The 15,076-nt window shown below is 35.6% G+C and overlaps 3 protein-coding genes across 4 annotated transcripts; 1 reads left to right on the forward strand and 2 right to left on the reverse strand.

The window, feature by feature from the left end:
• The first annotated feature begins 776 nt into the window (after positions 1 to 776).
• On the forward strand, positions 777 to 5,434 carry LOC145052173 (Amidase family protein). 2 transcript variants are annotated; one of them, XM_078999985.1, is made up of 12 exons: positions 945 to 1,081; positions 2,644 to 2,717; positions 2,800 to 2,911; positions 2,993 to 3,217; positions 3,320 to 3,402; positions 3,526 to 3,626; positions 3,702 to 3,825; positions 3,914 to 4,205; positions 4,291 to 4,461; positions 4,541 to 4,765; positions 4,829 to 5,062; positions 5,149 to 5,434. In XM_078999985.1, the coding sequence occupies exons 1-12, from the start codon at positions 1,079 to 1,081 to the stop codon at positions 5,284 to 5,286; spliced, it is 1,782 nt and encodes a 593-aa protein (XP_078856111.1). In that variant the 5' UTR covers positions 945 to 1,078; the 3' UTR covers positions 5,287 to 5,434. The 2 variants fall into 2 exon arrangements, with proteins under 2 accessions (XP_078856110.1, XP_078856111.1); XM_078999984.1 differs by lacking the exon at positions 2,644 to 2,717 and having other exon boundaries at positions 777 to 1,081.
• A 1,885-nt stretch (positions 5,435 to 7,319) lies between these two features.
• Positions 7,320 to 7,895, reverse strand: LOC145049364 (uncharacterized). Its single transcript, XM_078997784.1, has one exon. The coding sequence runs from the start codon at positions 7,893 to 7,895 to the stop codon at positions 7,320 to 7,322; it is 576 nt and encodes a 191-aa protein (XP_078853910.1).
• Positions 7,896 to 10,559: 2,664 nt separating this feature from the next.
• LOC145052174 (calnexin homolog) lies at positions 10,560 to 13,953 on the reverse strand. Its single transcript, XM_078999986.1, has 6 exons — positions 13,754 to 13,953; positions 13,607 to 13,676; positions 11,554 to 12,680; positions 11,380 to 11,451; positions 11,185 to 11,298; positions 10,560 to 10,965 (listed from the first exon to the last, which is right to left on the reverse strand). Exons 1-6 carry the CDS (start codon positions 13,847 to 13,849, stop codon positions 10,813 to 10,815), a joined length of 1,632 nt encoding a protein of 543 aa, XP_078856112.1. The 5' UTR covers positions 13,850 to 13,953; the 3' UTR covers positions 10,560 to 10,812.
• Positions 13,954 to 15,076: the final 1,123 nt, after the last annotated feature.

Raw genomic sequence — 15,076 nt, forward strand, 5'->3', positions numbered from 1 at the left:
CATCTGCAGTTGGGGGCACCAAAATGAAGGGGGAAACTAGATTGGTAACCACAAACAATGACAGATTAGATGGCAGATCGGGAACATAAGAAACAACCACATAGGAGATGGCAGCGGTAGAGGAGGCTGGAGAGGGTCGATGTTGTTTGTGTTGGGGTAGTGGGAGCATATGGAACCTCAAACCACCATAGAACACCACCCACCTACCTCTTCGACTCGCACCTGAGGAGTTTGTGGCCTGACTGTTGCCGGAGAAGTAGGATGCATCGGAGTTTGAGGAATCGTCGGTCGCTACCTCAATGTGTGTCTTTTAATCTCAGTGTGTGTTGATGAAGAAGACAATCAGGAGAGAGAGAGAGAGAGAGAGAGAGAGAGAGAGAGAGAGAGAGAGAGAGAGAGAGAGAGAGAGAGAGAGAGAGAGAGAGAGAGAGAGAGAGAGGATGTGGGCCCAATTAATTAATTATTTTCTTTTTCTTTTAAATTAAAATGGAAAAACATAAAAAATATATCACAAAGGGCATTTTAGTCTTTTTAGTTTTCCAAGGAACCAAAATCACAAGCAAACATGGTCAAAAGGACCACGAAACCAAAAAAGTCGAGGTTTGGACTAAAACCCCAAAAAAATGCATACCACAGGGACCATTTTTGCAATTTTGTCTTTTATTTAATTTTTTGTAAAATAATTAAGAGCTGTTTTGTATGTTATTTATTAAAAAACGAATTAAGAATGATAAATAATTAAATATGTTGTTTAGAACTTTAGATAATGCAAGTTGGGATGTGGAACGAGCCAAAAAGTTGACCCGATTACTTTTGAAGAAAAAGGGTGAAACGCCAAAGCACCTCTGCTACTAAAACCCTCCAATCACTCGCTAGATTCGTGTATAATCAAATCGACAGACACGTGATCGAAGAAGATGGCCGGCAGGTGTCCTCCGATACCTCTCCGGCCGACACGTAACGTCGGTGGGTTGCTGTTTATCACTCTCCTGCACTCCACTCTGTTTTTGTTTTGTAGCAGTTCTTCAATTCAAGACTGCCGTCTATCTTCAACTGGAGCCTCTGCGAATAGCCCAATATGGTACTCTTTCTCCCTATATTTATATATATATATATATATATATATATATATATATATATATATATATATATATATATATATATATATGTATGTATATATAACTCATTGATAGCTTTGTAAATTTTACAACTGAATCGTCTCTTCAAATTTCCGTTTAGATTTCATATATCGTGGTTGTTTTTGCTATTGCTGTTGTAGATCATATTTTATTACGTTGTTTATGTTCCCAATTGATTTAGAATCAGCTTTGGCATGATTAGTCAACCAAACTGTTCTGAATTCACGGCAGTGTTCGTTGTTAGAGAGCTAGCAGCAATAGTTTCTGCATATCATATTATTGTTCCCAAAATGATCTATTGTCAAATCGTCCTTGCTTTTCATGCCTTTTTCGTTGCAGTTAACTAGTTTTGGTCTCGATTTTATTTTGGAGTTGATTCCAAAGCGCTTTTGTCATTTGGGCATAGTACTTCCTTGTATTTTTTATAATGCCAATTTTTACGTATTAATTATACTTTTTCTGAACGAAACTTACTCAAAACTTTCAATAGTCTTTAGTCTAGAATCATACTCAAAAGTTGTTAACACTTGCTAATTGCTACCAATGACCTTAAGAAGCCTTCATTTTACACGATCACAAGTTCATGACAATGTGAGCTGATATCTCAATTTTTCTTACATAGCGATTGATCTGTTTTTGGTAGTGTACGACTGTACGTACGTATACAGATTGCTGTGGTCTCCTTCTCTCTACTATATTTCTGAATTTGTTCTTGAAACTTCTTATTAGTGCAGTTTTTTCCTTTATACATGACTACCTAAACTCCCACAACAGTTTAATACTGTTAACGTTAGTATAACTACTAATATTTACAAGAAAACATGAATAAACTCTCATCATTATTGCAAAAAGGACTCATGAACACGTATTATAACTTCCAGATAGATGAAAAAGACCTTTGAGAGAGTTATTCGTGTTTAACAGACGTATATCATGTAAAACAGAATTTGTGTTTTTTTTTTTTTATTTTATTTACACCGCAGCTCCTTAAGTCTTCAACTTCTAGATCTTCTCACCTTCATTCTTTCAGAAAACAAGACACCATCCACAAGAACGAATTAGTTAGCTTTTAGCCCCTGAATTTATGAAAATATCTCTAGTTAATCCTAAATACTAACAATTTAATTATTCTACTCCAAGATTGACATACCAATGTTAAACGATACAAACTCCTGGTTCATATCATTTTTTCAATTTCATGTTGATCTTTTCCTTTATCCTTCTTATTTCCAACATCCCTTTTAATTGCATTGCTAAATTATAAATTTACAGCATTAAAGTTAACCAGTTTGGGTGCCTTATGGAATCTTTATATACATCATGTCTTTCCACCATGTTTTGAGTTAATTTTATTTAAATAAGTGTGCAGTCTCTCTCTTCCTTGTATTTCCTAATTCTCACCATAAATGAACACCTGTACTCCTGTTTATGATACATCACATACTCCATGTCACTAAATCCCCTGCATCAGAATTGACCAGTTTTTGGTATACTACAAGTACAGGTGAGTACCTATAATAAAATAGGAAAAATGTTGTTTCAAAAAGCTCCAAGTCTATCTAGAACCATTTTATCCAGGTAATAAATAAAATGCATCCAATAGGCTGCTGTCATATTTCATACTTTTCCACTAAATTTGATTATCTTTCAATCAGGACAGTGCAAGTCCTGAGTTATCTATCCAAGACAAAAAATCCAAAAACACAGATGATGCTTCATGCCTTAAACGTGGTTTTAGTATGTTGGATGCAGAGTTCTTCAATGACAACAAGGTAATGTTTACCTTTTTGTGTGTAATAATGCGTTGTACCTTTTTTCAACACTAAAAACGTTTGCTATTTTTTCAAATTTAGATGCTTGAAATCGAGAAGGGTGCCAAAGAGCTCAACATTCCTATAATTAAAGCCAATAGGAAAATAGTTGCTACCACCAATGGTGGATTGCACTACCCTTCTTCATTGGTTTTCAATTCCAAATGGCAACACGAAGAAACACAAGATGATGCTAAAAAATTCAGTTATCCTTCGGTTTCAGGTGTCATGAAGCCTGAAAATGAAGAAGATATCGCTTTCATGACTGTAAGTTGACTGTCACTAAAGTACATTCAACTGTCACTAAATATCATACTACCTTTGCTTATCGTTTCTTGTTTTGTGGAAAATGTTGGATAATATATATAGATTCTTGAACTCGGACATCTTATAAGAACGAAACAAGTCACCTCAGAGGAGCTCGTCCGGGTTTTTCTTAAGAGGCTTAAAAGGTAATTTTGTGCCTTATGAGTTGTTTCTTTATTCTTTTCTCATCATGTATGAGATAAATTAGTTTCTGAACCCATTAGGCTCATTATTAAAAAAGAAACAACCCCTTATGTAATGGTGTGCAGGTATAATCCAGTGTTAGAAGCAGTGGTGACCATCACCGAGGATCTTGCCTACAAACAGGCAAAGGAAGCTGATGAACTACTAGCACAAGGCATAGACTTAGGTATTGAATTTACTTATGTAGTTATGTAGCCCTTTATTTATGAGAAGCTAAATTTATGAATCAATATATATATAGGTCCACTTCATGGGATACCATATGGGCTAAAGGACATCATCTCGGTTCCTGAATATAAAACCACTTGGGGTTCAACCACATTCAAAAATCAAGTCCTTGACATTGAGGCTTGGGTGTACAAGAGGTATGATCCAATGTGGCCAGTTACACCATAAATGTTGATGCACTTGAGTTGAGTTGAATTGATGATGTCTCTGTAACTATGAATGCAGATTGAAGGCAGCAGGTGCAGTTCTTGTTGGGAAACTGGTTACAGGGTCATTAGCATACGACGATATCTGGTTCGGTGGTCGAACCAGAAACCCATGGAACATTGAGGAGTTCACCACCGGTTCATCGGCTGGACCCGCCGCCTGCACTGCAGCCGGCATGGTTCCATTTGCAATCGGGTCTGAGACGGCCGGTTCCATAACTTACCCTGCGGCTCGGTGCGGTGTGACCGCATTGAGACCGACTTTCGGTGCAGTTGGTCGAACCGGTGTCATGAGTGTGTCCGAGAGCCTGGTAAGGATCAAACCCTCGCTCGATGCTTGGTTTTTTATGTTGTTTTCTTTTATTAATAATGAAGTCCTTTTTTTTTCTATGAAAGGACAAACTTGGCCCATTTTGTAGAAGTGCAGTTGATTGTGCGATTGTTCTAGATGTTATCCGGGGTAAAGATCCTGATGACGGGTCGTCAAGAAAGATCTTTCTTGATGACCCGTTTTCTGTAGACATCACGAAACTTACTGTTGGATATCTAGAGGATGCTGAGATGGAGGTGGGATTTTTTTTTTTTGTAATTTGTCATTATTTTTATTTGGGCAACGATTGATTTTGTGGTGATGTGAAATTGGCAGGTGGTGGATGTGCTAAAATCAAAGGGTGTAAAGATGGTAGCGTTTAATCTGAGCTACAGTGTTGAATCTGCTCAAGGGATTTTAAATTTCACAATGGATGTGGACATGCTTGCTCACTTTGACAAGTGGCAACGATCTGGTGAAGATGACGAGTACGAGGCCCAGGATCAATGGCCCACAGAGCTTCGCCGTACGCGCATAATACCAGCTGTCGATTACATACAGGTATGTTTTTGCATTACACATAATTTGTATAATTGAGAAATGAATAAGAAAAATGTCAAACAGTCACAAAGGGCACGTGGGAAGTTGATTCGAGAAGTAAAGGAGAGTTTCAGGGTGGATGCATTCGTAGGAAATGCGACTGATTGGGAGAAAGTCTGTGTTGGTAATCTTGTTGGGATGCCGGTTATGGTTGTTCCTGTTGGCTTTCAGAAGATTCCGGATCCACCAACTAATGATACCCGCAGAAGTAGCACTGTCACAACTGGCATCTATGCTCCACCTGATCATGACCACATTGTAAGTTGTCTTTCTTTGATCCCGAGGTTTTCAATTCATACAGTATTTAGAGTAGAGGTTGACTTTTCACATCTGTTAATTTGTAGGCACTGGCGTTGACAATGGCATACCAAACTGTTACCAATCATCATAAACAACGACCACCTATAGACAATCTTGGTCCCGATGATGTCATCCCAAATCCACCCAAGGCAATGATACCTCCCAGGATACTCAAAGCTTAATCAATCATATACTTTATGATTCTCTTCCATTGCTGGTCTGTTTGATCTTCCTTAGGTTGGTCAACATCTACAACATATGTATGTGTGCATCTAATGTAAAAGTAAACATATTCGCTAAATGAATAGAAAGCTTCAAATTTTTGGTCTACTTTTAGTTCATGATCTTGTTGCACAACTTTCCACATCTTCATGCATGCCAGTATCTTCCACGTGATCTTTTATTTTCTGCTTTTGAATCTAGTCACACAGATCCTCATCTTTGTGAGGATAATGATGTTTGTATGGACTATGGATAAAACCTTATTTACATAAGGTTTGTTTGAATGAGACTAACATTTAGATTCTGAGTCTTATATAAAAAGAGAAGTGAAAGAAGTGGATGGAACCAGGAAGAAATGAGAAAAACTTGATATTCTTTGAGTTTTTTAATGGAATGAACTGGAAACAAGAGAAAGGGTTTGGAGAGAAAGAAATTGGACATCAAAATAATACTTGAATTTATTTTCTTTTCTCTCTTTCTTTTCTAGATCATGAAAAACAGATTTGAATTTAATTTCTTTTGTTCCTTTTCTTTCACTTATGATAAATTGTTTATTCCTCTTTTATTTTTTTCAAACTTAGGAACATAAAAATATAATTTATTTTTTTATTTTGATAAAACTTGGGAACACAATCTAAATAACCATTTTAACTTTGTTTTTTTTAAAACAATATTCGAAATCAACTATAATAAATGAAGATTCATTTTGACACATGTCAATCTCTCATAAATTTTGACACTTGTCATTTTATTATATTTTTAAAATAAATAATATTCACATGTCGATTTTTAGGTTTTTTCAATTTTTATATTAAAAAGTCACATATTACTTACATATTTTATACAAAGTATTAAATTTACATATTTTATACAAAGTATTAAATGTAATAAATGTGATAACAATTGTAATTAATAGGTTTCTTCATTAATAGGTTTCTTCATTTTTTATTTCAAAAATACTTAATGTTTATATTTTAATATTTAATCTTTTGTTTAATCAACTCATGTAATACATGAGTTTTACACCTAGTCGGTTGATTATAAAAAGATATATATCAAATTTAAAGTGAGAAATCGAAAGAGAACGAAAAAATAATAATAATAAGAAAAAACTACTATATTCATTTTCATATTAAAAAGAATATAAATGCAAAGCGGGTTGATTTTGATATTTCATACCTGACAAACAAAACACTGGTTTTCATAGGCTTGAAGCGTTCCTAGATGAGGCATTTAGATGTGGGTTTTCTTGATCGGGTATAATTTCCTAAAATCACAAAAGAGTTTGTTGCCTAAGGGTTTCTTCCTAGCTCGATTGCCTATTTTACTAATAGTCCAGATTTCTCTTGTTTCAATAGTATTTGTTTAATCGGTTGTTTTTTTTTTTTTCCTTTAGACTATTATGGGCAACATGTTATTACATGTTATCACACCCAAATTGTCCATCTCATCATCCTAGTCACAATTTGATGTTATAACACCAAAGATGGAAATGGGCAACACCAAATAACATGGGATAACACATACTATTTTCTATTTCTTTTTTTATTTTTTTTGGATGTTTTTAATTTCTATTATTCTAATTTGTTTTATTTTTTTTCTTTACTTCATATATTTCTAATTCGTTTTATTTTTTTAATATATATCATATATTTATAAAAAACATATAAATTAATAAAACATAATTTCATTAACTAGAAAATTAAAAATACCATACAAACTTAAAAAAAAACATTACAAACCAAAAAAAAAACATTGAAAAAAAAACGCACGATAGTCATAATAATTTAAAAAAAAAAAAAACACCGACAAACTATTATCCGCCCAAGTATTTTTTTTCTCTATTTGTGCCTTCATCCTCCGTATCACTTCAGTTCGTCTCGGTGGTAAATTTTGTTCGTTTGTCGTAAGAATTGTCAAATCCTTCGATATGCGATCTTCTTGGGCTTCTTGACGAAGGAAATCCAAATGCTCCCGTTGCAATTCGTATCTTTTATTTGCGATTTCCGTGTGGGCGTCGAATTTTTTTTTTCATTTCCTCGTGCTCTCGAAGCCAACTTTCATTCTTCTCTGCATGTCGTTGAGCGCGTTTCGCTTTGTCGCGCTCCATAGGTCGTCGTGGCGGAGAGATTTCCTCAATGTCGTCAAACTCGTCCGGGATCTCATCGGTGTCCGCGTTAAGGTCGATGTTCGTGTGTCCGTCGGAAACGTCAACCGAACCCGAACCACGAGACCTTTTGGATTGTTGTTCCGATGATATTGGCGTTTTCATCCATTTTGGATCTTTCCTCACTAACTCCCATACTTTTTCATACTCAAATACGTGCCCCATTTGCACATGATATTCCTCCCTCGCGGCTCTAAACACATCGAAATCATTGGCACCACTTTGACGTTGCGAAGAAAGTTTGTTGTATATGGAATTGAATTTGGTGCACTTCCGGCTAATTTGAGTCCATTTGCCACTAAGCATATCATTATTGAGATACATGTCACCCTTGTTCAAAATTGTGCGGAATTTGACGATAACGACATCCCAAAAAGCAACTCTCTTCATATCGTTCCCCATAGTTGGTTGTTTTGAAGTACTGCACCAAGCCGTCGCCAACGCATGCTCTTCCTCCGGTGTCCACCATGTTGGAGGTGCTTCCGTTTCGTCCGTCCCGACAACGACCTCTTTCCCTTTCTTTTTTGGTCTCCATTTTTTCCCGATGCTCTCTAACTACCACCAGCTTGAGTCTAGACAACGGGTTCTTGCGTGGGTGTGGGTTGTGTGACTGTTTGACGCATGGGACCGAACGTGGTAAAAAGGTTTTGTTGAATGTTTGCACTTTGTTGCATATATGGCGAGGTATGGAATTGTATTGGGGGTGAGGTGGTATTGAAAAAATTGTCGGAATATGGAATTTGTGGTGAGTTTTGGGAGTTTAGAAGGTTGATGTATCCCTCGTATCCCGTAAAACCCAATGGAGTGGATGTGTTTGTCTTCGAAGGAGGGGTATTCAGGTTTTGATCCATAGAGGGTAATTTTTTTTTTGAATGAAATAGAGATGGATATAGATAAATAGAGATAGAGAGCTAAAATATGATATATATATATATATATATATATATATATATATATATATATATATATTTGTTGATATATATAAAGTAAATTGAAGTAAATTTTTTTTTATTAATTATACCGTATGCAACGGCTAAAAAATAAAAGCGTTCGAATTATACATGTTATGGCTCGTTATTTTGGTAACATCTCATGGCGTAACGCGCCTTAACGAGACCCTGGGGCGGTGTTCCGCGCCATGGCGCCGTTAAGGGCGTATGCCACGTCAGATAACGCGGTAGCCGCGTTGCCCACACCCGAGTGTCTTAGACTACAAGGATATCATTGATGGCTTTTGGCACTATACCCAAGTATAAAGATAACATTTATCCCGAGGCAAGACTTGCTAATGTTAGGATGCCCTGCAAGCTTTCGTTTAGTGTTATAAGGACAACCTCTAATCCACAGAGAGTTCATATTGCTTTTATATCTCTTTAGTGTTTGGAAGAGAGGAAAATATTTTTCTACGGACTTAACGATGAAATGGCCTAGAGCAGTTAGTTTGTTGATGAGGACTTGCATATCTTTTGGATTTGTCCATCTTTGGCTCCAATATGCATTTGGCCGGATTGAGCTTCATTTGGATATTTCACAGGTTATGTAGTTAGCTATGCTATCAATAGCGCGCTATAGCGGTGTTATAGCGACGCCATAGCATTTTGCGGTGTTACTGAACCGCTATTTTGAAATAGCATTTACGAATAGCGGTGATGCTATTAGCGGTGCTATTGACCGCTATTTCCCGCGAACCTCTTCAGCGCTATAGCGGCGCTACACCCACTTTTACAATTTCGTACATATTAAGCTACTTTGACAAAGAAAAAAAAACGATTGTGTGTTATTTCAATATTAAATCCTTATTTTTTTTAACTATTCCACTACACTTTTTGTCTTAATAAGTCCAAATAATAAAAATAATTAATTACAAACTACAAGACAACAAATGACAACTTTCTTTTTTCGTTTGTTTCAGTACTAAGAAACCACGAGCGACATGAGTTGTGATGACATTATGACATTTTTTTGGTTTCCATATTACTATATTAGAATATTATATATAGATTATGTTATGTTTTATATGATTTTTTATGATATTAATTCTATATAGTGTTAATAATCTAATATATAAATTTTGTATAAATATATAATGTAAATTATACATAATATTAAAAAACCGCTGTATCACTGCTATACCACCGCGATAACCGTGATTTCAAATAGCGGCATGTAACTGCTATTGAAATTTCGACCGCGATAACTGCTTAGGTAGTTAGTAGCACACTATAGCGGTTTTTGGACCTTTATTTAATCGCAATAAGGTTTAGCAGTGAGTAATTACGGTGGCGCTATTTCCACCGCTATTGTATTCGATTTTAGGAAATTATCTTGTTAGTTGTTACCATGTTTTTTTCAGGTAGCGTTGTTGAGGTGGATAAGATACATTTTTAGTTTGCATTTGAGGGACTTAAATGGGAAAGAAAATCAATTTGTACCCTCAAAAGGTTCTTTTGAAATGAATGACTTTGTCTTTTTCAACCACCCCAAGTGTAGTTAATTTTCCAATTTCATGGCAAGTAGACCTAGAAAACATATGGTGTCATGTTCTTGTCCAGTTGAAACTTGAAAAGGTCGATACAGCTTAACCCAAACCCGATCAGTTTAACTATAATGTCATGACTAGTTCGTATCATGAAGGAAAGAAGGATTGTAAGTTTTTTTCGTATCATGAAGGAAAGAAGGATTGTAAGTTTTTTTCTTGGATTGACCCATTTTCCACTGCAAAGCTGATTCATGGATTGTGAAAAAGACAACCATTTACTTCAAAAGACAGATTTTGGGGGTACAAAAGTATAGAAGCAAAGTGGGTTGACTTCGAATTTCATATACTACAAAAACACCAGTCTTCATAGGCTTTTTTTCTCTACGCTTTCAATCTTTTCCTAGATCTGGGTTTTCTTCGATCGACCATTATCCCCTAAAATCGCATTAGGGTTTATTCACAGGTACGAATGTACGATGATGACACACACAATTTTTGTGTATTTTAACAATACGACACCATTCTAATGAGTCAACGCATAGGATGCCATTTTAAATCTTTGACGTGTAAAAAGCGTAGTAATGAAATTTCAGCACACAATCCCCGATTCTAGATAAGAATTTCTCTCATTTACAACGTCATACAAAATAAACTTTTTCCCTTCCTTCTACACCCCACAAAATCTTTTGTTTAACAAAAAAAAAAAAAACCCAAAGAAATAAAAACATGTAATTAGATGATGCAAATACCCCAACTAAACACTACATTCTTCTACCAATACTTGAATAATCCGTCGTCTTTCTTGTTTTTCAACTTCCATTCATTACACATGACATGACATCAGATATCACGTCTTGTCCTTCTACGTGGAGCAGCAGCATCCTCATTTTGTTCATCATTCTTCTCTTCCTCTTCAGCTGCTGCTGCTGCCCCTGTGTTTGATGATTCACCTTCTTCCTTCTTTGCTGGTTCAGCTACAGTCACCTTTGGAGTCTGTACAAACAACAATTCCATTCCATACATCAATATATAGTGTTTGGGTCTCCTAATAGAATAATTGCTAAAAAAACAATGCACTTTCATTTACTAGTTTTCAAACTGTAGCCAATTATAGCAGTGAATAGTTTTGTATTCTGACACATTGCTATGATTTTACTTGTTTCTTTTTTCAAGTATAATGTTGTAACAAAAAGGGAAAAGTTTGGTACTCACAGCTTTCTTTCCACCAAACAACAACTTCAACAAGACGCTAAAGATCACCACAACAATCGAAACTATGACACCAATTGTAATGTTTGGCTGTTTTTCAGCCTTCTCAATAAGTTCCTGCATAATAATATTAAGAATAAATAATTACATACATGCCAAGTGGAAAAAAGATACAGACAAACATTCAGATATACTTACCAAAACCTTGACCTTGTGGTCTCCCAAGAAAGGCAGATCGGCAATCTTGTAAAGGACATCAAACACTGCTTTCTGCAACATTTCAAAGTACATTAAAAAAAACTATTAGAACAACAATGGAATAAGAAAAGAGCTTCTCGTATGCAAGTTGGTTGGTTGGGTGGGATAAATTACCTGGATGCCCTTGAGACCATCAAAACCAGCTTCCTGTTCTTCAGCTTTGTGTTTCTCTTCCTCCACCTTAAACTTGGGCTTCCATGTCGTCTCCCTGATAGTTTCTGCGGTCTTTTCATCACTTGCTATCAAAACATTATCAAACAAGATTCCATCTTGCATTGTCCAGATCTCAATACCAATAGCAGCAATCGGCTCAAAGTTGGGTGTCTCAAGTTCAAAGTAATCAGGGTTAGGAATGTCACGAGGCTTCCAGATACCCTTGTAAGCAGGGTTATCAATAAGAGGAGCATGCCATTTACCCTTGTAAGCTGGGTTCCTTTTCAATGGCCTCTTCCACTCACCACAACCAGGTGCTGCCTCACATTTCGGGTTGTCAATCTTGGGCGCCTCCCATTCACCATCTTCTTCATCATCCCAATCCTCGGGTTTCACTGCTTCAGGGTCATCAACTTCCTCAGGCTCATCTTCCAACCAACCTTCTGGTTTTTCAGCTTCCTCATCTAAAATATCCATAGGCGCATCCTCATCCCAGTCCTCAGGCTTTGTTGCTTCCGGGTCGGGAATCTTAGCCCGTTCGTCCCAATCTTCGGGCTTTTTGTCCTCCGGGTCGGGTATGGTTTTATCCGGGATCAAAGCAGGCTCAAAGTCATCACCAGACAAGAAATTGGCCTTCTTTTTCTCTTCCCCATCAACCAAGATTCTAACCTCATTATCAGGTTTCAAAATGGCAGTGTACACATGGGTGAGTTTATCCGAAGGGACAGAAGGTGGGAACTTGAGATGATGTTCAACATATTCTCCACTTTTAGGGTTCTTGTGTTTTAAGATGAAGTGGACTTTGTTTGTTGCACCACATTTGTCCGGGCCAAACATGATTGAGTAAGGAGACTCGTTGTCAAATCCTTTGGCTGTCCACCCAGCTTCCTGTGGGCGAAGATATTTTAGATATGCACCACCACATTCGAGACCGTTTTGAAGACGGACTTCAAACTGGAGAACAACTGTTCCATCCTTGAGTTCAACAGGCTTTTCCAATTCCTTAACAATTGCGTACTTTCTAGCCTTTTCACTCACCAGGAGCCCATAATCATCATGCCCTTCGCTCTTTGAGTGTTTCCATTCACCTAAGGACAACAAATAAAATGATAACAACCTCAGTGATTGAAATTGGAAACAAAGTACGATAACATATCAGAAAAAAAAAAAAGCCGCAGTTACTGCACAAAACAACATTAGAACAAAGAGATTACATTAAATTAGGGTTTTGAACATAATGTTAAACTTGAAGGAAAAGAAACTTATGTTCGACTCTTTGCATTTAAAAAATATGGCACTTGAGTTTGGTTTTAAAACGGGTTAAGCAACAATTTGTTCGTCAAGATTGAGCTTTTTGATGAATACAATGATATAAAACTGAATGACTATTTATTTACGTAAAGTTGGCATTATACGTTCATTATTTGGTGTTTGATGACTGCTTAAAGCCAGTTTAATTTCGTGTAGGGGATAAACTCAAGACATAACCCAAAGCCAAGCAAACCCTCTCACCAATACTCTCTATAGCTAATTCGGAAACTTATATGTGTGAGTAAAAGCCAAAAACCGATTAGTGTAATCTACATTTTCGTTGGTGGAATGTTGTATCCGTCGGTTACAGATTCTAACAAAGCTATTATTGCATCTTCTTAGCTTTAAGTTGGGTGAAATGACTCGAACTCCTTCAACAATCAATGTAATTAATGGCTATATTAACGCATCATATACCGACTAACAGCACACTAGAACATGTGTCAATATGAGACCTAAATGCTACTTTGCAATCTGTAATCCTGATCAAGTTCTTACTTTTGCCCTAAACAAATAACCAGCAACGTAAAATTCACGCTTCAAATTTCAATAGTTCTATCAGATAATTGTCATTCAATACCTTCCCCTTCCAACTTCCAATTTATTTAACAGTCAAGCGGTTTCCATAACCACTTAAACACTAACACCAAGTTCAGCAATAAAGTAATCACACAGTATAAACTTAGATCCAAACAAAACTTACCAGAATAATCTTCCTTCTCAGACACGATCCAACTCCCCTCAAACGATTCATCAAATGACTCGTAAAATATCTACAAAAACCAAACAAATTAGTTACTAATTCGGACATTAAAGATCCACGAAACACACATCAAATTAGTTTACTCACAGCGTCGGAAGAAGCGTAAATGGTTGAAACCAAGCAACCAATCACTAGAAAACAACACAACTGCAAAGAAGACATCTTCCTTCTGTTTTCCTCCATAACCTAACAATCAAGTTCCACAAGCAACGCTTCTGATCTGAATCGATTTCAGTTGATTTAGGGAAGGAGCATCAAGAAAAAGAGACTGCGCTCTTCGTTTAGTGAAGTTTATTGTGAATACATATATAGATCTGGTGAGGAGTTGTGTCGAGTTGGTGCGACCAATGATATCGCAAGCCACGTAGAAACTGCCAATGGAAGATTGACACGTAGGATCTTAGAGCATGGTTCGATTGTCTGCGGCGAAGTTTGAGATGAACGGCTATGATTCGTGGATTGTGTTTCGGTAGGTCTAATATGCTCAATTCACCCGTTGACTGTGTCACCGTTCAACACAGGTCATTTTATTGGCAACACCTCCTTCGTTCTGTTGACAATTTTATTCATTACCTATATTTTGTGTACATACCAAAATTTTGTTAAAATCATCTGTCGCATTATAATTCTGATTATCAACTTTTATTTTTTTATTATTAATCTGTAAATTTAATATATAATTTTTACTTTCAACATATTAGATTGATTTTTTTTAATTGTTATCATATTTTTATAAAAAGTTATGAAAAACAAAAATAACTTTTGATTTTTAGCCATATGAACATTAAGATTATAATCTACAAACGTGTTTTTGCAAGTGATAAGGAAAAAAAAATATAATTGATGTAAACTATTTTTTTCATAACTAATTCATTACGATTAATAAAACAAAAACACAATATATCTATTTTTTTTTCTTTTTTAATAGTATATACTTTCACCGCATTAAGACACTAAAATAATTTGATTGATTAGATCAAAAATAAAATAAACATTTTGTTGCTCTTATTTTTATTACTTTTATGAAAAATAAAGATATAATAAATAAACTCACATTCCAAAATAATAAGTACTTATATAAAATATATAAATTTTGACTAAGTTTTCCCGAAAAAATAACATATATATATATATATAATAAAATAAACTAATAAAAGTAGGTTTTGACCGATAGAACTTTTAATAAATTTTGAACTCCTATAAAAAATACCAAGAATAGCAATTTGAATATTATTTATTTTTTTTAGAACGACGTATATATTAGGACACAAAAAACATGAACTTGCTAACAATTGAACAGAAGAGTTATAACAAACATTTACTATAGGAAAAGTTACACCAGTATAACCAATCTAAATTATGTAACTTCAGAAGAGTTATAGCATTCCAGATACGAGCTGAGGGTCGGTT

Source organism: Lactuca serriola, chromosome 5, assembly GCF_051521515.1.
Source record: "Lactuca serriola cultivar US96UC23 chromosome 5, Lser_US96UC23_V15, whole genome shotgun sequence".
Taxonomy (NCBI): Eukaryota; Viridiplantae; Streptophyta; class Magnoliopsida; order Asterales; family Asteraceae; genus Lactuca; species Lactuca serriola.